Source organism: Malus domestica, chromosome 09 (assembly GCF_042453785.1).
Source record: "Malus domestica chromosome 09, GDT2T_hap1".
Lineage (NCBI taxonomy): Eukaryota > Viridiplantae > Streptophyta > Magnoliopsida > Rosales > Rosaceae > Malus > Malus domestica.
Window position 1 is genome coordinate 12,952,005 of NC_091669.1, and position 27,529 is coordinate 12,979,533.

At 37.6% G+C, this 27,529-nt stretch overlaps 2 protein-coding genes and 2 long non-coding RNA genes across 6 annotated transcripts; all 4 read left to right on the forward strand.

Moving 5' to 3' along the window:
* The first annotated feature begins 1,899 nt into the window (after positions 1–1,899).
* On the forward strand, positions 1,900–2,932 carry LOC139188114 (uncharacterized). Its single transcript, XR_011571293.1, has 2 exons — positions 1,900–1,970; positions 2,867–2,932. It is a non-coding gene; the product is annotated as an uncharacterized lncRNA (long non-coding RNA).
* A 5,381-nt stretch (positions 2,933–8,313) lies between these two features.
* LOC139188115 (uncharacterized) lies at positions 8,314–9,346 on the forward strand. Its single transcript, XR_011571294.1, has 2 exons — positions 8,314–8,384; positions 9,281–9,346. It is a non-coding gene; the product is annotated as an uncharacterized lncRNA (long non-coding RNA).
* A 2,729-nt stretch (positions 9,347–12,075) lies between these two features.
* Positions 12,076–16,253, forward strand: LOC103443351 (uncharacterized). Of its 2 annotated transcripts, XM_029108233.2 has the most exons (5): positions 12,184–12,901; positions 13,077–13,684; positions 14,265–14,669; positions 14,886–15,088; positions 15,752–16,253. In XM_029108233.2, the coding sequence occupies exons 2-5, from the start codon at positions 13,249–13,251 to the stop codon at positions 15,998–16,000; spliced, it is 1,293 nt and encodes a 430-aa protein (XP_028964066.1). In that variant the 5' UTR covers positions 12,184–12,901; positions 13,077–13,248; the 3' UTR covers positions 16,001–16,253. The 2 variants fall into 2 exon arrangements, with proteins under 2 accessions (XP_008380403.2, XP_028964066.1); XM_008382181.4 differs by having other exon boundaries at positions 12,076–13,684.
* Positions 16,254–18,816: 2,563 nt separating this feature from the next.
* On the forward strand, positions 18,817–26,404 carry LOC103443350 (pumilio homolog 5). 2 transcript variants are annotated; one of them, XM_008382179.4, is made up of 10 exons: positions 18,817–19,081; positions 20,387–21,205; positions 21,500–22,926; positions 23,016–23,157; positions 23,292–23,399; positions 23,742–23,954; positions 24,038–24,148; positions 24,856–25,050; positions 25,427–25,598; positions 25,791–26,404. In XM_008382179.4, exons 2-10 carry the CDS (start codon positions 20,558–20,560, stop codon positions 25,820–25,822), a joined length of 3,048 nt encoding a protein of 1,015 aa, XP_008380401.3. In that variant the 5' UTR covers positions 18,817–19,081; positions 20,387–20,557; the 3' UTR covers positions 25,823–26,404. The 2 variants fall into 2 exon arrangements, with proteins under 2 accessions (XP_008380401.3, XP_017190102.3); XM_017334613.3 differs by having other exon boundaries at positions 18,876–19,081; positions 20,557–21,205.
* Positions 26,405–27,529: the final 1,125 nt, after the last annotated feature.

Consider the following 27,529-nt stretch of genomic DNA (forward strand, 5'->3'; position numbering starts at 1 on the left):
ATTTGGAAAGTAGACAAGATAAGATTTAAACACATCAGACCGTTTTGATCATTAAAGGAATCGATGAAGTTGCATACAAGTGGTGATGTCTTCAGAGTTGGCTAAGGTACTTAATGTATTTTGTGTTCGATGCGTTGTCACTAGGTGGCAGAGTCGTCTCATGGAATTCTGGTGCAACTATTGAGAATTAAATTGGATTCGACTTGATAAGGAACCAAGGATGACTTTGGATTGGAAAAAGAAGGTCCTGAGAATTAAGACAGAGTAAGTGGTAAAAGTATTGTGGATGAACCATTCAGCGGAAGAAACTACTTGGGAGACGGAAGAACGGATGAGAGGTATGTATCCGAGGCTATTTTATGAGTTTTGATGGGTTGGTTGGTGGCTAGAATTTCGGGGACGAAATTCTATAAGGAGGGGAGATTGTCACAGCCCGTCCCGGAATTATAAACTCCGAGGACGTGAAATTACAGAAACGCCCTTAAACGAGATTAAGGTGCGTAAATTTGGTATTTGTTTTACCTAAAAACATCCTAAACTAGGGTTAGATTTATTATTGTATGTGTTAATATTTTGTATTTGGACTTTATGTAGGGTCCTACCTCCTGAAATCCTTCCCCATTTCCCGTTTTGTTGTCTCCTTCTCTCTCTCTTCCTCATCTCTCCCTCAGTCACTCTCACACTCCCTCATTCTCTCTCAAACTCTCGGACAAACACCAAGGCTCTCGAAAACTTCACAGTTTCAGGATGAGGAAGGTACCATCATGTTCGTGAGGACCATACGAACACATTGGTATTGTTTTCAGGTAAGGTTTCCCACGATTTCACGTAGAAAACTCAAGCCCGTGAAATGACACTATTCATGAACTTTGTATTTGTTGATTTTTAGGCCAAACTAAGATCATAGGGAGCTCTAGGAGGTTCCCACGAAGCTCGGAGTGCTTCGTTGGAAGTTTTTGGACGTAAGAACACGGAGATCGACAAGTTCAAAGTTTGGCCGGAGCTTTCGAGGCATTTTCTGGCGAATCCCCAGAGAGTTAGGAGTTGAGGTAGGTATCAATCTCTTCGTCTCGTCAAGTACAACAACTTTCCTTTTTGTTTCACTCAATTTCGTTGAGTATTGAAGAAGTTATACTCATTTGAAAAATACCCAGTTTCCGGCGACCTCCGAGGCTTTCGAGGCAGTTTCCGGCAAAACCACGGCGAACTAGGTGTTGTGCAAGGTACCATTCTCTTTGTCTCTTCAAGGGCTACAACTCTCATTTTTGAATCACTTGATTTCGTTGAGAAATGACAAAGTTATGGCAATTTGAAAAACTGCCCGGAAAACGGCCGCCGGAAAAACCAGTCCGGCGACCCAAGGAAGAAGAAGGTGCTACAGTAAAAAATAAATAAAAATAAAATTATTTTAAAAATATGTCGACGTCCGTGACGTCGAGTAGATCACCGTGGTATATTCATATACCCAATTTGAGCACCGTATGAGAAAGTTATTAAGGATTGTTGGTTAGGTGTTCGAATAACGTTTTATAGTTTTGGTGAAAATGTGAATTGATGATCCGACCGTTGGATCGTCACCAAACTTTGATACGTTGTAATACGTAATATTTGAGGATTATTGGAACTTACGGATTGGGAATCCGAGTTACGGATCTTCCAGAATTGGAATTGTAAGTCCATAATATAAAATGTTAACCGTCACTTAGTTTTGGAAATTGACGGAGATCCGACCGTTGGATGGTAATGAAATTTTAGGATGTTGTCCTAGAGGTATAATGTGGACCTCTGGAAGTTATGGATTTAAAATCTGAGTGGCAGATCTTCCGGATCGAACTACGTAGTGACGTATTTTATATAAGTTATATATTCTATCGATATGAATTCTGAGCTTGGATTTGATTACTATTCTAGGCGGCGATCGTCGTGACGCCTTGATGTGTGGTGCTAGGGAGTTGTTGGACGAACTCCAGGTGAGTGGGCAGTTTTGTTTTCCGTATATATATATACTTGACGTTTCCCAGAAATTGAATTGAAATGAAAATATATTTAAAATGAAATGCATATGAGTTATGTGGAAAAACGGGAAGTGAAATACCATGCATAGAATTGATATGAAAAGTATATAGAAATGTGAGTTGAAATGCCATGCATGAATTAATATATGATGCATATGTATGAATTGGTGCGGTGGACGCACAGGTAAGAATTGATTTATGATGCATATGTATGAAATGGTGCGGTGGACGCACATGTGAGTATTTATTTCTGTTATGATGATGTTGATGTATATTGAGCTCAAACCCTGCACCATAGTTTAGTGCTTATAGTATTCACCGCATCGCACGCTCGCCTTGGATCCAAGTAGATGCTAGTCGTACAGTCCACGCGGAGTGGGTACGACAGGCCAGTCGCGAGAGTGTTAGTGAGATTCCGACTGGTGGGTGACCTTAGATTATGTGCACAGATGATTATGAGAAGCACTAGAGCGTAACTTATGTGCAGAAAGCCGTACAGGTCACGCGGAGTGACTCCGGCAGAGTGTGAGAATGATAGATTTTGAGCTCTAGGTTCAACCGTACAGGGCTATTAGAGGGCCTCCGGTTGATTACTTTCTTGTACCTGATATGATTATTGTTGATGCATCCATACTTAACTGTTGAATTAGACATGGCATGGCATGATTGATAAAGAAAAATGTTGAGATAGTAAAAATGAAGTTTTGAGAATATATATGTATATTTATATTTTACATTTCTGGGAAAGTATACAGGTTTTACGGAGAGGGGTTACAATGCTTTGAGAAAAAATTGGATTTGAAAAGAATTGTTTTACTGACCCACTCAATTTTGGTTTTGCGCCCCTCCAGGTTAAAGAATAGCTGAGGTGTGGTGGCTACGAGGAATTCGACGGTGTTCTGACAGATTGGACAAAATTAGGACTCCCTTCGGGTGTATCAACTTATAAATTGTATCTTAAAGCTTCCGTACTGTGCAAATGGTTACGTCACTCTCACGTGACGACCAGCATGCCCTCCTTCGGGACGGGGTGTGTCAGTTGGTATCAGAGCATGGTTGCAATCTTGGACATCTTGAGAAGTTTCTAGTGAATTCTGTCAGAACTACACCGCCTCGTAGCAAGCCACTTAGTTAGAGGAATTTAATCTCCCTAATATAGCGGTTTAGGGAAAACTATTATTATGGTGATTCAGTCTATTATAAAAAGGGACATTTTAAGACGGATTATGAGTCGAATTTGAATCACCTTATGAAATGATGAACCTGAGGGAGCGAAGTAACGGTTTAACCGTTTGGAAAAGAAGTTTTGGATTATGCAAGTCAAAGGAATCTTCCTTCTGACAATGGGTCGAGACGACTACCTGGTTTTGGGTATGAATTTGTATCCTGGTGGAAACAGGATTGTTAATTGTTGTCACCGGAGAAAACAGCTGATTGAGAATTATTTAAGGACTTGTTTAAGGAAAAGTTTATCCCTCCGGCATTTATCGATGGTAGTAAGCAAGAGTTTGCAAATGTGAATCAAGGAAGTTGACGATAAATGAATATTATAGAAAGTTTTCAGACTTGCCTCGTTCCATCCAGATATTTGAGACAAGGTGTCTCGAGTAAAGGAAATGTACCTTGTGCAGCAGGTACAAAATTAACACTTTGGGAAGTGTGAAATTAATGAATGTGTTTATGTGAACAGAGGGGACACAGAATTGTGAATCGTCCCTAAAATCAGTTGTACCCAACAGTTTTCTATGACATCGTAGTATCGATTCAGCAGGTTTATGGATTTAGTAGTTTGGTCGGATTGACCGTGGGTACAGAGAGATTTGATGAGTTATATGTTCAGCCATACAGGCCACGAGAGGTGGATTCGACTGACACATGAGAAATTGGTGAGTTATAGGCTCGGCCGTACCGACCACGCGGAGTGGATCCGGCCGACGTATTATTGAGATAAGAGTTGAATCAGCCGTATTGGTCATTCTAGTTGACTTCGGCTGATATATTTCTTATTATGTATGTTATTACCTAGAGAGTAGTAAATAAATGTAATTGAGACGAGTGAATGTATTTTACATTGAGTGACAAAATAGTAATGTTATATCTTTGAGAGTGGTTGCCTACTTATCGAGACAACGATGATTTATCAGTATTGCGGGCTGCAGACCGTAATATTAATAACTCATTCGTGGATTCGTTAAGCAAGCAACCCGGTAGATTATTTTATGTTAGTATTGTACTTATTTAGAATGCTTAATAATAATAGAATTTATATTGTATCAGTTAATTTTATTCCATTAGATTGGTTGTTTATAGTTGTGACTAGATGGAATGTTACGGGAAACCAGTTACTTTCCATCGATCTGGATGACCAAAGATTACTTTTGTAAGTATGCAAAGTGGATTGAGTCATGCCGTTATTTATACTGTAAGAGCAAAGAGATTGTTTTCGAAAGGCTGTCAAAAATACTTAGCTCATGTGGTGCTAAATAATGTTGTTTGGAGTAGTGTGAATAATGTCGAAAGGGTTAGACTTTTCTTGATGTCTTCCCTGAAAGTATACCTGGATTGTCTTCAGGCAGAGATATGAGGTTCACTATTGATTTGTTGCCAGGTATAAATTTATGTTAAAGATTGGTTCATGATGAGTTAAGGGAATTGGAAATTCAGTTGAAAGAATTGGTTGATAAAAGTTTTATTCAACCTAGTACAACGCTTTGGGGGAACCCTAGTTCGTTGGTGAGGAAGAAAATGGGCTTTAAGACTATCCCTTGATTATAGACAATGGAATCGGGTAACGATTGGGAACCGTTATCCATGGTGATGTACTGATGTTTATTTAACCAGCTCAGAAGTAATTGCGAATATTCAAAGATTGAATTGAGATCTGGTTACTACCAATTGAATATTATAAGTGACGTTGATCATAAGATGGTTTTCTGGACTTGTTATGGTCCTTATGAAGTTTGGTGATGCTATGTGGATACTCATGCTGTTTTATGAGTTGATGGATGAAGTATTCCAATAATGCCTTGATAAATTGATATCATTTTCATTGAAGATATTCTGGCATATTCTGAACCAGAGCAGAGCATGTAAATGTATTAAGTCGGTGAAGCAAAGATTGAGAGAACGTTGGTTGTATGCTAAGTAGCAAATGCTAAAGTTAGATGAATCAGGTGGCATTCTGAGATTTGTTATATATTCTTAAGGTATTCAAGTGAATCCTTAAAAGGTAGCGTGAATCCTTAAAAGGTAGCAGAAATTAAAAATTTGGAACAACCACAAGCCATAATTGAGATTCGGAATTTCTTAGCTTACCAGGCTATCTTGGATGGTTGTGAAAGATTTTTCAGTCCTTGCTTTGTCATTAACGAGACTGTGGAGAAAAGAGGTTATGTATGAGTGGGAAGGAAATTGTGAGCAAAGGATTCAACAACTGAAGTATTTCCTCACTCATGCACGTATTTTAGTAATCCCAGAAGATAGCGGTAATTATTGGTTTATGGTGATGGTACATTAAATATTCTTGGAGATGTATTGATGCAAATGTTAGGGTGATTGAATATGTTTCACGACAAATGGAACCTAATGAGATGAATTACCCTACTGGTGATTTGGAAGTCACAATTACCATTCTTGCTGTGAAGTTATGGAGACATTATATTTTAGTGGGAATGCAAGATTTTTTTTTTACGAATCCAAAAAGTCTTCAATATCCATTACTTGGAAGGATTTTGATATGAGGCAACAAAGGTGGATTGAATTGCTTAATGAACATGATTGTACGATCAGGGTGATCGTAAAGTTTGTTCTAGCTGAAGCATTTGGTGAGAAGACTACAGTAAGATTAATGTCTGGCACATTTGCCAAGAGTATCATCTTATGGATTGAAACCAACGGAAGAAAAATTAAGAATGGAAGATCGAGAAGAAGTTATACTTGTTAAATTTCAAGTTAGGCCTATTTGGTAAGGTCGTACTCGAGACTCAAATGCTTGACGAAGGAATTCAAGAATTAACCGAGGCAGAATTGGATGGTATGTTTATGCAAGAGAATGGGACGTATGTGCCAAATTATGTGGAATTAAAGAAAGCAATTTTGACGATATACAATGTTAAGTTTTTGGGTATGTTGGTTACTTCTAAGTTTTGGATAGCGTACAAGAAGCTTGGTTACCAAATTACCTTATAGTACACCTTTGTGTTGGACAAAAGTTGACAAAAGAGTTCTTGCGGGCCCTGAGACTATGGATGAGTCTCCTCAAAATATTCAGGTGAGTAAGTTAACCTGAAAGTAGCCAGGAATGACAAAAGAGATTAACAGATGGGTATGCCACTAATCGAGTGTATAACGTAGATGATTTTATATTTTTGGAAATTTCTTCATGAAAAGAAATAGTAAGATTTGGAAAGTAGACAAGATAAGATTTAAACACATCAGACCGTTTTGATCATTAAAGGAATCGATGAAGTTGCATACAAGTGGTGATGTCTTCAGAGTTGGCTAAGGTACTTAATGTATTTTGTGTTCGATGCGTTGTCACTAGGTGGCAGAGTCGTCTCATGGAATTCTGGTGCAACTATTGAGAATTAAATTGGATTCGACTTGATAAGGAACCAAGGATGACTTTGGATTGGAAAAAGAAGGTCCTGAGAATTAAGACAGAGTAAGTGGTAAAAGTATTGTGGATGAACCATTCAGCGGAAGAAACTACTTGGGAGACGGAAGAACGGATGAGAGGTATGTATCCGAGGCTATTTTATGAGTTTTGATGGGTTGGTTGGTGGCTAGAATTTCGGGGACGAAATTCTATAAGGAGGGGAGATTGTCACAGCCCGTCCCGGAATTATAAACTCCGAGGACGTGAAATTACAGAAACGCCCTTAAACGAGATTAAGGTGCGTAAATTTGGTATTTGTTTTACCTAAAAACATCCTAAACTAGGGTTAGATTTATTATTGTATGTGTTAATATTTTGTATTTGGACTTTATGTAGGGTCCTACCTCCTGAAATCCTTCCCCATTTCCCGTTTTGTTGTCTCCTTCTCTCTCTCTTCCTCATCTCTCCCTCAGTCACTCTCACACTCCCTCATTCTCTCTCAAACTCTCGGACAAACACCAAGGCTCTCGAAAACTTCACAGTTTCAGGATGAGGAAGGTACCATCATGTTCGTGAGGACCATACGAACACATTGGTATTGTTTTCAGGTAAGGTTTCCCACGATTTCACGTAGAAAACTCAAGCCCGTGAAATGACACTATTCATGAACTTTGTATTTGTTGATTTTTAGGCCAAACTAAGATCATAGGGAGCTCTAGGAGGTTCCCACGAAGCTCGGAGTGCTTCGTTGGAAGTTTTTGGACGTAAGAACACGGAGATCGACAAGTTCAAAGTTTGGCCGGAGCTTTCGAGGCATTTTCTGGCGAATCCCCAGAGAGTTAGGAGTTGAGGTAGGTATCAATCTCTTCGTCTCGTCAAGTACAACAACTTTCCTTTTTGTTTCACTCAATTTCGTTGAGTATTGAAGAAGTTATACTCATTTGAAAAATACCCAGTTTCCGGCGACCTCCGAGGCTTTCGAGGCAGTTTCCGGCAAAACCACGGCGAACTAGGTGTTGTGCAAGGTACCATTCTCTTTGTCTCTTCAAGGGCTACAACTCTCATTTTTGAATCACTTGATTTCGTTGAGAAATGACAAAGTTATGGCAATTTGAAAAACTGCCCGGAAAACGGCCGCCGGAAAAACCAGTCCGGCGACCCAAGGAAGAAGAAGGTGCTACAGTAAAAAATAAATAAAAATAAAATTATTTTAAAAATATGTCGACGTCCGTGACGTCGAGTAGATCACCGTGGTATATTCATATACCCAATTTGAGCACCGTATGAGAAAGTTATTAAGGATTGTTGGTTAGGTGTTCGAATAACGTTTTATAGTTTTGGTGAAAATGTGAATTGATGATCCGACCGTTGGATCGTCACCAAACTTTGATACGTTGTAATACGTAATATTTGAGGATTATTGGAACTTACGGATTGGGAATCCGAGTTACGGATCTTCCAGAATTGGAATTGTAAGTCCATAATATAAAATGTTAACCGTCACTTAGTTTTGGAAATTGACGGAGATCCGACCGTTGGATGGTAATGAAATTTTAGGATGTTGTCCTAGAGGTATAATGTGGACCTCTGGAAGTTATGGATTTAAAATCTGAGTGGCAGATCTTCCGGATCGAACTACGTAGTGACGTATTTTATATAAGTTATATATTCTATCGATATGAATTCTGAGCTTGGATTTGATTACTATTCTAGGCGGCGATCGTCGTGACGCCTTGATGTGTGGTGCTAGGGAGTTGTTGGACGAACTCCAGGTGAGTGGGCAGTTTTGTTTTCCGTATATATATATACTTGACGTTTCCCAGAAATTGAATTGAAATGAAAATATATTTAAAATGAAATGCATATGAGTTATGTGGAAAAACGGGAAGTGAAATACCATGCATAGAATTGATATGAAAAGTATATAGAAATGTGAGTTGAAATGCCATGCATGAATTAATATATGATGCATATGTATGAATTGGTGCGGTGGACGCACAGGTAAGAATTGATTTATGATGCATATGTATGAAATGGTGCGGTGGACGCACATGTGAGTATTTATTTCTGTTATGATGATGTTGATGTATATTGAGCTCAAACCCTGCACCATAGTTTAGTGCTTATAGTATTCACCGCATCGCACGCTCGCCTTGGATCCAAGTAGATGCTAGTCGTACAGTCCACGCGGAGTGGGTACGACAGGCCAGTCGCGAGAGTGTTAGTGAGATTCCGACTGGTGGGTGACCTTAGATTATGTGCACAGATGATTATGAGAAGCACTAGAGTGTAACTTATGTGCAGAAAGCCGTACAGGTCACGCGGAGTGACTCCGGCAGAGTGTGAGAATGATAGATTTTGAGCTCTAGGTTCAACCGTACAGGGCTATTAGAGGGCCTCCGGTTGATTACTTTCTTGTACCTGATATGATTATTGTTGATGCATCCATACTTAACTGTTGAATTAGACATGGCATGGCATGATTGATAAAGAAAAATGTTGAGATAGTAAAAATGAAGTTTTGAGAATATATATGTATATTTATATTTTACATTTCTGGGAAAGTATACAGGTTTTACGGAGAGGGGTTACAATGCTTTGAGAAAAAATTGGATTTGAAAAGAATTGTTTTACTGACCCACTCAATTTTGGTTTTGCGCCCCTCCAGGTTAAAGAATAGCTGAGGTGTGGTGGCTACGAGGAATTCGACGGTGTTCTGACAGATTGGACAAAATTAGGACTCCCTTCGGGTGTATCAACTTATAAATTGTATCTTAAAGCTTCCGTACTGTGCAAATGGTTACGTCACTCTCACGTGACGACCAGCATGCCCTCCTTCGGGACGGGGTGTGTCATTATTCTTGGGTGTAATATGGCCCATAAATCTTCCCTCATGGGTTATTAAACCTAGTGATTTCAAATGGCTTGGGTAGGTTAAAGCTTAAATTTTAAGCTTTAATCCAACCATTGGACATGGTTTAAGTGCATTTTCTCGTCATATTTCCACATATGTAGAATGTAGAATAATTTTTTTTTAAATGTTAATAGCAACTCTCTAAATCCACTGTTTGCCTGATTTTTAATTGAATAAAATTTTCATTAGCCTGTGTAAAATTTCACATGAATTTGCAACCATAGCATATACATGAATTTATAATAAGAAAACCCTAAATAATAACATAAATATAATCACCTGATTTTGAGATATGAGTGATTTGAGACGGTGCATAGACCTCGAATGTTTTAATTGATCGATGTAGAAATCACACAAATAATTATCTCTCATATTGTCTTTGTATTATCAAACTTGAATTACCAACCGAATACTCATCTTAGCATATGATCGGTTATATATATAAATATAAATATGAGAGCGTTGTAGAAAAGATTTCTAATTCAAACAAAAACTTTATTTCGTGGCCTCAATTGGAGGAGTCCATTTTCTCTCCACTTTTTGTTTATTGGGAGCTACGAAAAGCTGATTTTTCTCCAAACTAGGGTTATGGAAGTGGAATCCGGATCCTCGCTGAATTCTCTTTGTGAGAATTTCGGAGATTAGAGAATCATATATGTTCATTGAATATCGTGCGGTTAGAAAATATTTTAATTTTTTTATTTAAAATTAAATACAAACAATACCTAACAAAAACTAATCACACGATGTACGATGAACAAACACGATTTACGGATCATCGGGATCCTCACCAAAATGATCCGGACAGGATCTTGTTGGATGGAAGTGGAGAGAGGATCTTTGCCGGATCCTCCAATCGCATTCATTTATCATACATTATGCGATCAGTTTTCGTCAGGTACTATTTATATTCAATTTTAAATAAAAAAAATTACAATAATTTATGACCGCATGATGAACATATGTGATTTGAGAATCCTTGGGATTCTCACAAAAAGGATCCGGTGAGGATGCTCACTAAGTGGAGAGTGTCTCTCTAACTACATATGTTGGAAAATGCAGCTTGAGAAAAGGTCATCACTTCAAAAGCTTCCACCAGCCAGATGAACAAATGAGGCATAATATTCATGATGGGTTGGACGCTGCAATTCGCTCACTCATAGCACATGTTTAGGCTTTCAAACTGAGTTTGTGGTAATGGTAATTATTATAGAAGAACAATTGTTGAATATATCATTAGGGTCGGTACTCAGGGTAATTGGAATAGACGCCGCCTAAAACTCCCGATCAAGGGAGCTCTTACAAAAGAATTTATGTTGGAGTATGATAAATAGAAAACAAGTCGATGCAATTGTATTCTTTTCTTTAGTAACCAAATTTCTTTAGGTTCAAATATGTATAAACATGTCCAAAAATATGTTTTATTTGTTCTGAATCCATCACTTTATTATAGAAGATACTATTAAAAAAAGAGTAATACAAGTAAGAGATAAATTCATTATCTATGACATTTACCTATACCATGCTTTACCCAAATGATCAAGAGAATTAAAAAAAAATAAACCAATAGAAGCATAGAAAGCAAGTATAATTCTTTTTGGGTTGATTTCCATAGAAAGCAAGTATAATTCTTTTTGGGTTGATTTCCAACCTAACCTATAAACCCTAGGTGCCAGACTCTCAGTCTTCAGATTCGTCGTAATGTTGCTCTCACTCAACGGCCCTTTTTAATAACTCGCCTGGGTTCACAAAAATCTTAGGGCCAACATTGTAAGTCATGGATCAATGACAATATTGAATATCAAACTAAAAGATAAATCATTACGGTTCTTTAGTATTACTAGTTATAACATGTTAAGGATGCAATGCGTTTATCTAGTTAGAACATGTTAAGGATGTAGTGTGATTTTTTAGTTCTTCCTCCGATATCTTAATGAAAGTTTTGTGCACATGATATGTGTTGCCATATCTTTGTTGGTCCATTTTCAATTAAATTGTCAATTCGAGTTATTTCTTTCCTAAACAAGCACATATTTCATGAGATGAGTTAATCACATGAATGTAGCCCATTACTCATAAAATTCTAATACACCATGCTCTTGGCATGAAATTGGAATGAACATAACCTTTTATTGCACAAACCCAATCAATCTCAATGGAACGAAAAACACTGATACAAATTCATCACGTGTGAAGCTTGTGTTATATGTGTAACTTACAATTTTAACACGTAACAAACATTAATTTAGTAAATAACACTATTAGAACTGATTGCAAAAGAAAATCTCTCCAATAAATACATAACAACGCATGTTTCAAATTTTTAGTTTGCCTTTTCCTTTTATTGACTGGGAGTTGACTAATTCACCGACAGTCAAATTACCATACGCTTTCACTTCATATCAAATTCACCACAATATTTTTTTTCTCATGTCAAAAAGGGGCATGAAATGAAAGGATGCCCATTTTTGTAAAGCGAACGAGGGTAAATATGTAATTTCACGACCTCCTCGATGCACAAATTAAACCCACTTTTGCGCGGCTTTTTTAGCGGAGAGCTGGCGTGTTTAGGACAAAATTAAAATTATTATTCTCTGTACGAGGGCCTGACAGAAGTGTCTAGTAATACTGGTGTCCACCGCCCTGCGTACCCTCTTGAATTTCGAGCTCTTCCCACTTCCCACAAAACTCCAAAACCCAACACTTCGATTAAAACCGAAGCTCATTAAGTTAAAAATTAAATCATCCCAAATCATTTTATCAAATAAAATCAAGGGAAAAGGGAATTCATTTAATGAAACTTTTTTAAAGGCGAAAAGATGGTAATGCAACAATTTATTGCTCACGGTAAAGCACTTTGCATTGTTCCCAAACAGTGCTCTCACTCGCTCCTCTCTCTGCACATTTTTTGCTTTTCTGGGTTGCAGGGCTGTTAGCTGGAAGCCCTTTTCTTTTTCTCCACATTTGGAGATTTGGGGTTTCTGAGGGGCTTCGGTTGGAAAGAGATGCACCTGGATCTTCTGGGATTTTGATGGGTGATGATCTAGCTTTTGGGTACTAAAGGTTTAAACTTTTCAGTATTTTGGGCTTTTTACGAGTTGGAATTTCGTGGTACTTTTTATGCACTTCTTTGTTCTTCTGGGACTTGCTTTTTACTGTAGTGCAGCCCAAACATATGGGGTTTGAGCAGTGCAACAGTGGAGAAAATGAACAAATCTTGTTGAACTTTTTTTGGATGATTTGGGGTTCCTTTTTTGGTGGGTTTTGTGCAATGTGCTTCCAGGAACTGCAAAATGTTGGAGAAATCTGCTGATCTTTAAGCAAGTTTTGTGGGTTCTGATCTCTCTGGCGTTTTTGGGGAGTATTTTAGCAAAGGTGATTTCTTGATCTGTATTTTCTTGCAAATGAAACTTGGATTGTTAGATCTTCTGCTTAGATCTAGGGTTTCTTGCTCATTGTATTCTGCCTCAGAGTTGATCAATTTTTCTTCAGAACTTCATGGTTTGATTGTTCATAAGTAAAAAAATATCTGCACTTTTTCTGCTGGTAGATCTCACTGTGCCTTCAGTGTATAAAGACCTTGGAACAAAAAGAGTTATTAGTTGGCAAAGTTACTTCCTTTGTTGGTGTTATTTTCGAGTTTCGAATTGCTGATTACGAAAGAGAGATTTATAAGTTTGCGGGGTAGAAGAAAACCCAATTTGTTAAGGAAGTTGTGATTTATGGATTTCTTCAAAGTTAAGAAGTTTAGGAAAGCACACAAACCATCCCCGGAAAATGTGTCAGAGGATAATCCTGTGCCACAGCCGGAGGAACCCGGCAAGGAGAGTAGTGGTGATGATTTTGGTAAGTCGGCCAATGCTGATTCTGTGGCAGAAGCTGAGGACGATGATGATGATTTCATAACGGAGGAGGTCAAGCGGAGGTTAAAAGAATTGAGAAGGAATAGCTTCATGGTGTTGATTCCGGAAGAAGAGTCATTTCCCGAAGATGAAGAAGAAGAAGAAGAGCAGGCCGGTGAAACAAGCTCTAACGAGTGGAGGGATGTAGAGGCAGAAGGCCGGCAATGGTGGTGTGGCTTTGGTGCTGTATATGACAAGTACTGGGAGAGGATGTTGTTCTTTGAACGGATGAGTGCGCAGCATCTTAATGGAACTGGTAAGCGCTGTAATTTGTTCAAATTTGTTACCTTTTCAAATTAAAGCATACTTTTAGCTTTAGGACTTTACTTCTTTTTGACTGGCTGTTTGAACTTGAAATGTTTCATCTTTATACGGATCTACCTCCATGAAATACATATGAAGTTTTCCACTTCATTGGTAAAATAGAAAAAAAAGAAACGTTCTATGTGCCCAACAAGCCATATGGGAGGTTAGAATAAGTAAAAATACGAGGAGATGTATGCAGTGTTTAAATAGATGTGAATCTGATTTGAGCTTAGTCTCTTTCAAATAATTGGCAGAGAGTTGAATTTTCAGACAAACGTGGATAGCTCAAATTTATAGAAACTTGATTCAGTTAAGCTCTAGGTGTAGGAGCAGTTTGAAAGTACATAAGCTGATGTTTCTGAGGCTTGTTGGTGTACAAATGAAACAATACATTTGTCTATATGTTGTTTCTTGAGCTTCCGGGGTTAGGTTACTGCAGATTGATAGTTTCTGTAGATTTTTTTTTGGTTTTTCTTTTCGGTACAAACAGATTATTTAGATTGTCATTGCAAATAAATGTTGTCTTACAGGCATCCAAACCCCTATGACCCCATCACCGCGATCAGCATCTAAGAAGCTTACCTCCCCTTTTCGCTGTCTTTCTTTGAAGAAGATTGAAGAGCCTGATGATGAAACTGAGCACCTTCAGCAGCCGGAAAATGATCTGTACCAGGATATCGAGACATCATATGTAGGTCAACTTTGCTTGTCTTGGGAGGCACTGCACTGTCAGTACACTCAACTAAACCAGCTAATCGCTTGCCAACCTGAAAATCCCAATAGTTACAACCATAGTGCTCAACAGTTTCAACAGTTCCAGGTTTTACTACAAAGGTATATCGAAAATGAACCTTTTGAGGAGGGCCACAGGGCTGAAATTTATGCTCGCACACAAAGACTTCTTCCTAATTTACTGCGGGTGCCTAATATACAAGGTAAGCTTCTAGTGTCAGTCCAAAAAGTTTAGAATCAGGAATTTGATGTCTCTACTATAGTTGTAAGTTCAGTTACGAGCAATGAAATTAGAAGCCTTGTTTCATGTACTACCAAATTCAGATGTACTAATTCCCAGCTTTCTAATAGTAATAAGACCTGTTGGTAAATTTCATTGTTTACGATGTTAATAACTTTGGTGTCATGAATTTGTTCAGGTCCAATTCAAAAGGGAAATGAGGAAGAATTAGATTCGGTGGTGCATGCTCCTGACCTCATCAAGATTATTGAAACCTCAATCCTCACTTTCCAGCTTTTCCTGAAGATGGATAAGAAAAAACCAAGCTCTGTTCTTAACTTGTTTGGGAATCAAAACCAGGCTGCCACCCCACTTCAGCAGATTCAATCTTCTCTCGAGAAGGTAGTTTTTCTAGCATATCTTTTCTTTCGTCTTTCCACCTTAGCATCTTTATGCAAGTTATAACAAAGTATTATAATAAAAGTGGTCTTGTTGATTACATTCGTGTTAATTTCAAATTTTATTACTTTTTACCTGCCGAAGAGTGGAGCCTTATTCTTACTTGTGTGAGTTTCTTCATAATTTCTTTTCTGGGGATTTTGTGTGCATGTATGCTTATAACATGCATAAAACATTTGATGGAGTACTAGACCTCGAACAATAGAATTCTTTCTCCAATTTTCTGTATCCCATAACTGTTGTGGTTTGGGTACTGATAGATCTTCTCAACAAATGACTTCCGGTGTGTTTTGGGTTCAAAATTTCTGTAGATATTTTCTAGTTTGTTCGGAACGCCTAGATAGACTGCTAACTTGTTTAAGTTATGCTTCATATGATAAATTTGAATAATCTGTCTTAATAATGATATCAAGCTGGTGTCCTGAACCTCATTATTATGCTGTTGTCGAGAATGCAATGTGAACCATTTGAAGGTGCAAGCATTTTCCGTTAGGGTTGAAGCGTAAAGGTCACATTTTATATGTGTGCTGCCCTTGGATTACTATAACTATTATTTCTTTTCAAATGATCATATTATGTCGTGAAACTTGTCTATTTGTGCTGCAGAAATGGATGAAGTTAAAGGAACTGCAAAAAAGGAGGAAAGGTTGGAAGAAGAAATCGTGGCCGCAGTTGCAAGAAGATGTTCAGCTTTTGTTTAGCCTCATTGACGCCAAGGTTCTGTCGAGAACCCTCCGTATGGTGAGACTAAGCAAAGAGCAGCTGTTTTGGTGCGAGGAGAAGATGAAAAAACTCGATTTGGTAGATGGAAAGTTGTGGAGAGACCCGTCTCCCACCCTTTTCCCTTGTCCATAGCCCTTCGGAATGAACTAATTAAGCATTTGTATTCCTTGGAATGTTGCAGACTAAGCCCTCTCTGTCTGGCTTCTCATTCAGTTTCTCTTTTGTATGGTGCAAGGAGTTTCATCCTCTGGAGACTAAGAACACCGACTTCATGTACGATCTACTATCGATGTATGGAAGTTAAGAGGAACTTTCCTTTTGCCATTGAGACTGTCGAGGAGCCTCGGTCGGTTTTACTATATGAAGAAAAAGAAGTTCGAACTAAGTTTTCAGCAACTGTAGTATGTTATCATTTTGTCACTAAATTAGTGTCTACCTTGCATTTCTTTCATTATGCCTGTGAGTATGAGCATTCATGGTTTGCACTAACAAAAACCAGATTTCCATAAACTACGTAGTTATTGGGGTTAAAGCACATTTCACACCGTCAAAGTTTTTCGAGTAAGTTTATCAAAATGAGCCACGAGGTTTCAATTTTCTGATATTTCATCTATACGTTTTGACTCATAAGAAGGGTATCCGGCGAGCTACTGTTACGACTTTTGGGTGCATTGCCAAAGCCATTGGTCCACAAGATGTCCTCGCAACTCTACTGAAAAATCTCAAAGTGCAAGAGCGTGTCTGCACCACGGTGTCAACTGCGATAGTAGCTGAAATCTGTTCTCCTTTTACAGTTCTTCCAGCACTGATGAACGAGGATCGTGTTCCAGATCTTAATGCTGTGGCCGCTCGGGCTTATGAATGGATCTGCTGTTTATGTAAGAAGCACGTTTAGTTTTTTCGCCTTTTGGTTGCTGTAGTATATCTGCATCAGTATAAGGACTATATCATTTGGTTGCAGGATTCTGCATTGTTTTCAATTTTTTTCTGGGATTCTAGCATGTCATTTGTATGTTACTAAACTAGTGTTGCTTGAGAATTGTGTGCTACTTGATTTTAGGCCAGTGAGCATCCGCTGATCGTCGTTTGTACTAATAAGAACCAAATGTCCCTTACGGAAAATTAACCATTCATGAAGTGCACCGATACCTTTTGAGATAAAATTCTAAGCCTTGATTGGTCCTACTCTTTTATCTTGAGAGAAGTTAAAGGACATGAGCTCTAAAAATCAGATCATCTATAACTTGAACTTGAAGCTTTGTTTTTAAAGCCAATACACATGTCGTCAAAGGGCTCATCGTTAGAAATTTGGAAAATAAAAGCTGTCACACTAGGCACTTTAATATCTGATGGGAAATGCTAATGAGACTCTCTCAAAGTGGACTCTTCATGAACTATCTGCTACCTCATGTTTTTTTTTGTACAATTCTCGTGTCAATATTATAAAACATTGTGCCAAAAACATGAGGCAGCGGAGAGTCCATAGAGGGCCTCCTTAGCATTTCTCATATCCTAGTACTGGGGTCAGGGGCTTACAATTTTGTTTATGTATCCAAGGTCTTGAGTTTGATTTTTTCTCTTACAATGCGCTGGTAGAGATAATTTTTTTTTGTAACAAACGATATTATCTACACTAAGGGGAGATGGTGAGCTTAGCATTTGATGAGAATCGAACCTCTCACTTACAAGTAAAGAGAAATACTACTAGAAAAAAAAATCTTGTTATTTAAAAAAAAAACCACTTAAAATTAACAAACTAAACTCCACACTGCTTTAGCAGAAGCCAATAGTCTCATGTGAGCAATTCTCTGCGTGAGCAATGATTCGGTTTTGAATAGATACCTATTTTGATTACTTTTGACCTTGATTGTCCATTGCTTTTGAGTAAAAGATTCGGTGTGCTTCGAGGGTAATTTTATCTTTTTTTACCTTAGAATCCACGTGTTGCCTCCATATTTTTCTCGATTATTTTTTGCTCCATAATTTGCAATGATATAAGGGTAAAATTGTCATTAAACTACATTTATCAATTATCATTTTTGGTTGAGAGCAAAAATTGTTATTTAATTACAAGGATGATTGCGTAAGATTATAGTAGTAGTAGGTTAGAAAAATTAATATAATAATAATCAGTAGAAAGTGAGGATGCTAACTATACATGAAGGTGACAGTTTTCGTCCCGAAGTAGCCAAGTGGATTGTCCACTAAATGGCCAAGTGTATGGAGAGGTGAGAGCATCTTCAATTGTAACTTTAAGAACTCTTTTAATTCTCTAGATTTACGAGCTCTTAGCGGTTTATTTATTTATTTTTATCTTAGATAGAATACGGTGATTGAAGATGGAGAATCTCATTCAGAGAACCCAATAGAGGTGTTTTGATGATAAGAGTTTTATTGCTTTGATTATAAGAGTTGTATGGAGTTTTCAAATAAAATCTCTATATAACGGGCAGCTTAATTTGATATTAAATTTGACATCTACAAGATTTGAACCTAAAACATCATACTTTCAAGTGAACATAAATATTACCAGATTGTAATACTGAGCGACTACAGTTAACTTTGTTTATAAACAACATAAACAAGACCATTGATGCTTCAAGTATCATAGCCAGTAACTTCTCAAGAAACATGAATCAAAATCCAAGTAAATGCCCGACAAATTTTGGGCATATTCCTCTGACACATTCAAATACATCCAAACACTCCCTCAAGTCTTTGAAAACCCAACAAAAGTCAACAACAACCAGGTTGCCACGTGTTTGAAAACTTTTGCTTGGGCAAACCTCGACTCACCACGTGTTGTCTGGACGAAATTACCCCTATGCAGAGCATCCATATTAGGACATTAATTTATTTTCGGCAAAAAACATGGGCATTTATGTCATTTTATTACATAAATAACCAGAATAAACTCTAATATTCTTTGAACGACACTGAAAAAACATAAACAAAAACAAAAAACATTTAAATATTAAAAACTCCAAACCCTGGGAAATGAGAATGTTATGCAAGCGAACAGTTCTGTATTTTCCAAAGAAAGAAAAACTCTGTCTGCTTCTTCTCAAGTCTCCAGCAATTTCTCTGCAAAGACTTTCTCTCTCCTAAACTTTCTCTCTCTTTAAAGCAAACCTTTTGAACAATTCCTCTCTCTTTAAAGCAATTTCTCTTTCAAAGTTTCAGACTTTGAACAATTGCTGCTGCCATTACCTGGTGAGACATTCCAATCCTTTTTCTGCTTAAATTTTTAGTATTAATTCTCAAATTTTTGCATCCCCTGCTTCTTTCTCATGTTCTTTATACTCAAATATATGCAAGTTTGTATTTTTCTGATGGATTATACTATTGGGAACTTAGTTACTTTTATTTTTAATATATTTTTGTTGGGTTTGTTGGTTTTTGGAAATTTGTTCAAATTCTATGTATATAGGGTGTTAAATGAGTGTGATTAATGGGTTGAATTTCGCTTTCGAGTAGACCGTTACGAGTTTTGTGTCAATTGGCTGTGATTGTGAGGTTACTTCATGGAACAGTGTAATTGTCGTGGCATGTGAATGTCGAAATTTTTTCTTAATTTGATTTCGGAAAGAAATGCATTTAACGGTAGTGCTGTATGATGAAGTTAGCATCCTTATAGGTTGGGAAGCTGAAACAAGAGTGGTGTACTTTATTAGAGTCGAAAACATATACATAGGAGACAGTGTAAGCCATATGAACAATTACTTCGGCCCTACTTAGTCGAATGTAATTGGTTATTGACCATAGTTCAGAAAAGGCAGTTGGGTGAGTCAGACACAATTCATGAATTGTATGCAGCAGAGAGCATTTAAAGGAGAAGCAGTATAATAAATCTGAATTTGATGGTTTCCATGTGTTAAGTTGGTTCTTTTGATAGAAGAAATGGTTCTCTAGATGACATTATTCTTGCACGAATAGAGTGTATATTTATCCCCATTACCGTAAGACTAAATGGTTTCCGTGTGTTTAGTACTGTTACTCATACACTGTGGTCGAGAAGTTGGTAGGGTAATATAGGTTCGAAACACAAATTGATCGTTAGATGGTTAAATTTTAGAAGGAACCGAAAATAACAAGTTTCTACAACTAGTCTTTTAGACCCAGACTAATTTTCTGGTCAAAATGTAGGCAATTAAGTGTTGTAGTGGGAGGAAGTTCATTTATTGGCATGCAATGCGAGTCTTATAATTTGAGAAGAAGAATGTGGAAGGATTTACTTATGTTTCAGTACTCTTATGCTTGTTTTCCATTTTGATAGATTGGTTACTGTTTACGTATTAGATATGTGATAGTTTTCAACTTTTCATGATAGATTTGGACACATGTTTCTGCATTTGTTTGTGGTCTTCTCAATGGTGTCTGTGCTGACGTTAACAATGCAGAACTAGTTTATGCTTTATGGAAAAGATTTTGCAACACATTTTGTATTTTCAATCTCTGTGAACATGTGTACAGAAGTGACATGATGTGGATGATTCATAAACTATGTTCTGTATGCAGGGGCTTCTTGTTGCGACTGCATTATTTAGATTCTGTGTGTGCGCTGCCTTCTTGGATTGAATTATGACTTGCAATTGTGGGCTTTTGGAAGAAGCATAACATGAATTTGATATGCCGAACAGTTTTTGAAGGTAATTGCTGATAAATAAAAATCATCATTATTCTGGTAGGATGGCAACTGAGGGTCTCCTGAGAATGGTAGAAAGCAGCAGGGGAAAGAAGTGGCCCCCATCTAAGGATGCTGCAACATTTGGATCTCCACTGAGAAGTATGACAGCAGAGGAGTCGGGCTTCGTTTCAAAGGGGCATGGCTTTAAGAGAGAGAGAGCTGAAGTTATACCCAGTCGAAGTGGTAGTGCTCCACCAAGTATGGAAGGTTCCTTTTCCTCTATTGAAAACCTATTAAGTCAACAGAACTCCAGCATGAAAACAAGCTTGACTAATTTAAACAACACTCTGGATAATGTTGAGAATGAAGAAAAACTGCGTTCAGACCCAGCTTATATGGCATACTACTTATCAAATATGAACTTGAATGCAAAGCCGCCTCCACCACTTACTGTACGGGAGAATCATCATGTCGTCCGCCATAGTGGTGGTCTAGGAACCAAAGGGAGACTGACTTCTTTAGATGACAGCGCCAGTGGGTCCTTGCATCTTTCTCAAGGTTCTCTCTCAACTCTTCAGGAGGACCCTAATGATGCTAGTTCATCCAGAAACTCTAATGATAACTTGGCAGAAGATGGTGTTGCAGTAATGCCTGTCAAGGACACGGTTTCTTTGGCAAGTTATAATAAGAGTCTATTGGATCTCATACAGGTAGGAGTTAAACTAAGTGGTTTAGTAGGTATAACTTTTATAAAAAATATAATGTCTTACTTATGCTAACCATGTTTAACTCCTCTTTTGTTTATTTTACTATTTTCTTTTTGCATTTAGCTATAACGTATGACTACTACATTTGGATTCCTGTATTCATGATTAACCACACAGTTCAGAATTTCATAGCTCCTTTGGCCAATTAAAAAATTTTCATTTAATGTATCAGCTATAATTTTCCAGTATGTGTTGCCCTGTATTTATACGTTTTATCTTCATGGTGGTTTGTTTTAGCAAGACTTCCCCCGGACTCCATCTCCTGTATATAATCACTCCCTCACATCAAGTCTTGGAACAACAGATGAACCAATTGATAGTGATGTAAATTCACTTTCACCAAATGCTTCTTCTGTCAACAAGTCAAAATTACCTGAACCAAATTCAAACTCTATCAATGATTGTCCAGATACAAGTGCCTCGGACGCGCTTGCTCGTGGGTTCATACCAAATGATGTTCCTTTGCCTACCACCTCCCCAAGTGCTCAACATCGTGATGTTACAGGGAACCTACAGAAAGATGAATCTAACATTGAGCATGGTGGGTCGGGGAATAATGCATCGATTAATGGTGACCTTCGGTTGGATCTTTCCAGAGCGAGAGCAGCTAAAGTTGATACCAACAATAACAATCAACAAGAACAATCTTATGGGAGGTATGTACCACAGCACAATTTGTCTACACAACAAGGGGTTCCATATCAACTTCAGGGGTTCCAGGCACAATTAGTTTCACAAGGAATGAATCATTTGCAAAGCAGAATGCAAAATCTTCCCCACGGCTACCCAAAATTCTCTTCTATTGAGACACAACCATCATTGCACTCACCTGGTGTCACACCTCCCTTGTATGGTACAACCACAGCATATATGACTTCAGGAAGTCCATTCTACTCAAATTATCAGTCGTCTGGTGCGTTTCCTACACAATATGGAATGGGTGGATATGCTTTAGGTTCTACTTATCTTCCTTCATATATGCCTGGGTATGCTTCTCATGGGTCTTTTCAAATGCTCTTTGATGCTACTTTGGGGCCAAGTTTCAATGGTCGAACTGCTGATGTTTCAAGAGGGGAGAGGATTCCCCATGAAGGTGATATGCAACACCCCAGTAGATCTTATGGGCAACATGGGCCAGTGCTCCAGCCACCTTTTGTGGATCCCCTTTATACGCAATACTATCCTCGTCTGTTGGAGGATTCATATGGTGCTTCAATTCCTTATGGTCACTTGGCGTCAAGGGCTGTTGTCAGAGGCCAACTTTCGCAACAAGAATTAAATGTTAATGCTTATAGGGCTGACCCAAAATTCCACACTTCAACTAATGGTAATCTGGGTATTCTAAGTCCAAGGAGTTTGGGAAACAATGGTAGTGGTTATTATGGACATCCTTCTGGCATGGATGTAGTGACACAGTTTCCAGCCTCACATCTTGGTAGTCCAATATTGCCATCATCTCCAATGGGCAGAATGAATCATCTTGGTCGGAAATATGAATTGAGGTCTCCTGAAGGTTCTGTTAGTGGAGTATATTCTGGGTGGCAAGGGCAGAGAAGCTCCATCTTGGATGATCCTAGAAGACACTCTTTACTTGAAGAACTGAAATCTAGTAATCCCCGTAAATTTGAACTTTCTGATATAGCTGGGCGCATTGTTGATTTCAGGTATTGCTTGTCCACATTTGCTTTTCCTTTGCTTGTACATAACGTTTGTGTTTGTTCTATTATTTTTTAATATTCATATATAACTACAGTGTCGATCAACATGGGAGTCGATTTATTCAACAGAAGCTAGAGTACTGCAGTTCTGAAAACAAGGCATCTGTTTTCAAAGAGATTCTTCCACGTGCTTCAAAATTAATGACGGATGTGTTTGGGAATTATGTTATTCAAAAGGTAGGAATTCATAATTTGTGTCTGCTTAAGTACATTTTTTTTGCATCACATATCATCCTTATGGACTTGTGAATTCTGTGGATGGCCTATTAAAATTGTATGATTCTTGTTTTTTTTTTTTTTGTGTGTTACAGTTTTTTGAATATGGGAGTCCTGAGCAGAAAAAGGAGCTTGCAGATCAACTTGCTGGGCAAGTGTTGCCCTTAAGTTTGCAGATGTATGGTTGTCGTGTAATCCAGAAGGTATGCTAAAACTTGATGTTTTCATAGTAAATATGTTTATTTAAGTCCGATGAACATGCTATTTTCTGCTTATGAGATTTTTACCAAGGGATGTGTTACTTATACAAAAGGTTTATACTGCAAGAGTTGATGGGGTTGAAGAGGGGTTCTAAAATAGGTTTTTTGAAGTACGGAAGATAAACTTTCAGGAGTTCTTTCAAAACCCTTTGCTGGGTAAACAATGAACAATACTATATACAGATTTGGAGGGAACATCTCTTTATTAGTCTGGGAAAAATTGTTCTTATGCTTTATATAGTCCGAATGTTTTCTTCTTAAGTCTGTGCTGGATGTTTCTATTAGGCTCTCGAAGTTATTGAGCTAGACCAGAAAATACAACTTGTGCATGAGCTTGATGGACATGTCATGACATGTGTACGAGATCAAAATGGAAATCATGTAATACAGAAGTGTATAGAATGCATTCCCACAGAGAAAATTGGATTTATCATTTCTGCTTTCCAAGGACAAGTTGCCACACTTTCTACTCATCCCTATGGCTGTCGTGTCATACAGGTAATAGCAACAGTATTCCGTTACGAAGTCTCCAGTTAGATTTTGTAGATCAGGTTTTGAAACATTACACTTTAACTTGCTAGAGAGTTTTGGAGCATTGTTCGGATGACCTTCAAAGTCAGTGTATAGTTGATGAGATCTTGGAATCTACTTATGATCTTGCTCAAGATCAGTATGGCAATTATGTTACCCAGGTTGGTTTCTACCTTCTACTTTTGCTGTCTGTTGCTTCTTTTATTTAGAACAAGGTAACTATTTGATTCCTCGATTCTTTCTTTGCTAAGAGAGAGGTTCCACGGACACCCTAAACCCTAATTTGATTGCTTTGCAGTTAAGTATCGTTCTTAATTTCCTGTATGTAATCTTAGCACTTGGAAAGTGACTACACTGATCTAGAATTCTGAAAATGCTGCCAGGTGGTAAAATTCTTGAACAATATCACACAAATATCACAAAAATACTTTTCTTCAAATGTCCGCAATGGTTTGAGGGTGAGGGCTAATCGGTTCTTTGTTATGTCAATTGTTATTATAGTTATATTAAAATCAAACCTAATATGTCATATGTGGTGTCTATCCAATCAAGAGAGAGAAGAAAAGGGTGGTGCTGGAATATTCATCGGTATAATTTGAAGTTAAAGACTAGTTTTTGAAGAATGGACTTCCTGAAGACTAGCTTGTCCCCTTCACCTTATGATGATAGAGTTTACTTAAAATAAGTTGTGAAAAAATGAGGTTACGACAGAATAGTAACAGTGATGCATTGGAGCATTAAAATCGTTATAGGAGATGGTTCCTTTTGGTTTCTAATTTATGTTTTCTTCTTCATGTGTCCTTGCATTGCCTAAGTTTCTATCATTTCTAATTGAATGGAATATAAAGATGGATCATACTGCTTACAGCATGTTCTGGAAAGGGGAAAGCCCAACGAAAGAAGCCAAATTATCACCAAGTTGGTTGGGAAGATTGTACGATTGAGTCAGCATAAATATGCATCAAATGTTGTTGAGAAGTGTCTGGAGTATGGTGATACTGCTGAGCGGGAGCTCTTGATTGAGGAAATCATTGGACAAATGGAAGAAAATGATAGCCTGTTGGTAAGTGAAGCAAAGACGCATATGATAGGTTATCCCATGTATTCAGGTTTTTTATTCTCGATAAAGCTTATTTGCCCATCAACATTAGATATCAGTTAGATAGGAGGATTTGGCTCAAAGGCAGCATAATAATTATGGTTTGAAACTTGAGCCAATTAGGAAACATCCAGTTGTGCGTTTCCATATGAGTAGATTTCGTTTGTTTCCAAAAAATTTATAAACACACTCTGGTATTTTAATAGCATGAGTATTGAAGATTCTGCTTAAGTTTTGGGGGGACCGTGCGGAGTTTGAAAGTGTAGATATTGAATGCTGCATAATGCTGGTTGAATTATGATTTCTGCATATTGAGTTCCATTGTTTTTTTATGTTCCAGCCAATGATGAAGGACCAATTTGCCAATTATGTGGTTCAGAAGGTTCTTGAAACAAGCAATGATAGACAGCGGGAAATACTGCTCAAACTTATAAGAGTTCATATTGATGCTCTGAAGAAATATACTTATGGGAAACACATAGTTGTTCGGTTTCAACAGCTATCCGGTGAAGGTGAGTCAATTTCCCATTTTATCTGCATCTTGTAGAAGACTGTCTCTCATATGGCTTCTTAATCTAGCATCGTCTGTTGGAAACATCGTCTCAGGCTGTACAATTGTTACACGAGCTTAATGGATTTATATGTTTCTTATTTTATACTGATTATCCTAGTCGGATGTTAATCTTTTACCCTTTAACACGCAGATGTCCAAACCTCAGAAGCTGAGGGGGTATAGATAGGGGCAGACATTGCTCAATCCATTTGGCTTGAAGGTTTTGCTTGCGGAGTGCGGGTGGTTGACAGAAGGAAGAAGCATTACCTTAGAACAAGCAAAAGTTTTACCTTTTCTTTTCAAGAATGGCACCTTTTACAAGAAATTTCAAGAATAAGAAACAACAGCGGCGTTGATTGATGAAAACTCAATGCCTGCACCAAACCGATGGTAATTAAGTGTCCTAGTTTTCGTTGAAAAGTTTATAAAATGTGCGATTCTTGAAACAGGGGTAGACATTTGCTGGTTCTGTGGAAAACCGTCTGCAAGATATACAAGACAGCTACCGCGTCTTCTTTGCAAGAAGAAGAGCCAGATGATTGAAGCTACTGTGATGTATTTTCTGATTTTACATTTACGTATATTTGGGTGCACATATCCATGTAAAGCACTGTAAGTATCCATGCGCGGTTGAAGCCGGCGTAGATACTACTGTCTAGTTATAGCTTACTCGTAGTGTGTGAATTTGGGAAGACAACAACAAAATTTGTGTTGATGTGTAATATGATGTAAAAAGTTATATCAGGGTATGTTTCATTATGCAAATTATGTTTGTGTTTGTGTGTGATACTCAAAACAATGGTGCCTCCTAACCCAACTTTCTCGCCAGCTCCGCCGCCTCCCTCGCCGGCAGTGGCGGAGCATGGAAGGGACCAGAATTTTAAAAACGAGTTGCCCCTCCAAAAGTCAAAAGTGCTTTTAAAATGTTAGTTTTCTTTCCAAGTGTTTGGTAGTATGGAATGACAAAACTAACACCCAAATGCACAACTTTAAAAGAGCAAATATGCATTTTGTCTATGAATATGTATTGTTAATTTAGATTTTTTTTTATAGATGGGACTTATGCAGTTTTCAAAAATTACTGCATGGAGTCGAATATCCTAGTGGATACTGTGTTGAGATTCAACTCATGTGTTCCGGGTTTGAAATTTCTTTCTTAAATTATTTTAATAGTTTTAAACCCTCCTTCCCTTAATAATATATTAAAAAAAAAAGTTTTTCAAAATTTACATTTCTCCTTTAACAAAATTACAGTCGTGCTCACTCTTAAATTATGTGGGTTCAGACTTTTGCATTACAGCTTTTGTTTATGTAGTTTAGTGGATTTGAGCTATGCATTGCTTTTTTCGCTTTATTATTGTGTAACACTGTTTTTATTTAATAAATTGAAGTTGAATTTTTTGTTTGTGCTTATTGGTTTGATCTCTTGGATGCTTTTTGTTTTGATTTCTCTTTCATGTCTAATTGAGTATTATATTTTCTTTTTGCAAGAATTACGTAAGTTTGATTTGGTTATTTTGGAGTGGTGGTGGTCCATCTCAGACCGCTTGAATCTCACAAGTGAATAGAAAGTTAGGTTTACATTGGATTTCACCTGAATTGCCCCATCCATCATCTTGAGTAGAACTTTGGTTCCAAACCCCGTTTTCAGACAGGAGAAATAGGCCTTGTAGTGGTTTATGGGTGGTTTGAGTTTAGGGTTTTAAAATGTTTGTTAGGGTTAGTGGTAGAGCTTATGAGTTAGAGTTTAGATCTCAGCCCAAACACGAGTAAAACATTGAGTCATAAGCGATTAACCTGATGTAAAACATGTTACGATAAAAAATGAGAAAATAAAATGGGGTCTAATGTCAGTAATCATACTAAAGTCCTTAAAAATATTAAATGTGA

Coding starts and splice junctions, on each gene's coding strand:
- LOC103443351 (XM_008382181.4), top strand. CDS start 13,249: ATGGATTTCTTCAAAGTTAAGAAGTTTAGGAAAGCACACAAACCATCC. Junction 14,670..14,885: donor GCGGGTGCCTAATATACAAG/GTAAGCTTCTAG, acceptor GAATTTGTTCAG/GTCCAATTCAAAAGGGAAAT. Junction 15,089..15,751: donor TTCAATCTTCTCTCGAGAAG/GTAGTTTTTCTA, acceptor TTTGTGCTGCAG/AAATGGATGAAGTTAAAGGA.
- LOC103443350 (XM_008382179.4), top strand. CDS start 20,558: ATGGCAACTGAGGGTCTCCTGAGAATGGTAGAAAGCAGCAGGGGAAAG. Junction 21,206..21,499: donor GTCTATTGGATCTCATACAG/GTAGGAGTTAAA, acceptor GGTTTGTTTTAG/CAAGACTTCCCCCGGACTCC. Junction 23,400..23,741: donor GTTGTCGTGTAATCCAGAAG/GTATGCTAAAAC, acceptor TGTTTCTATTAG/GCTCTCGAAGTTATTGAGCT.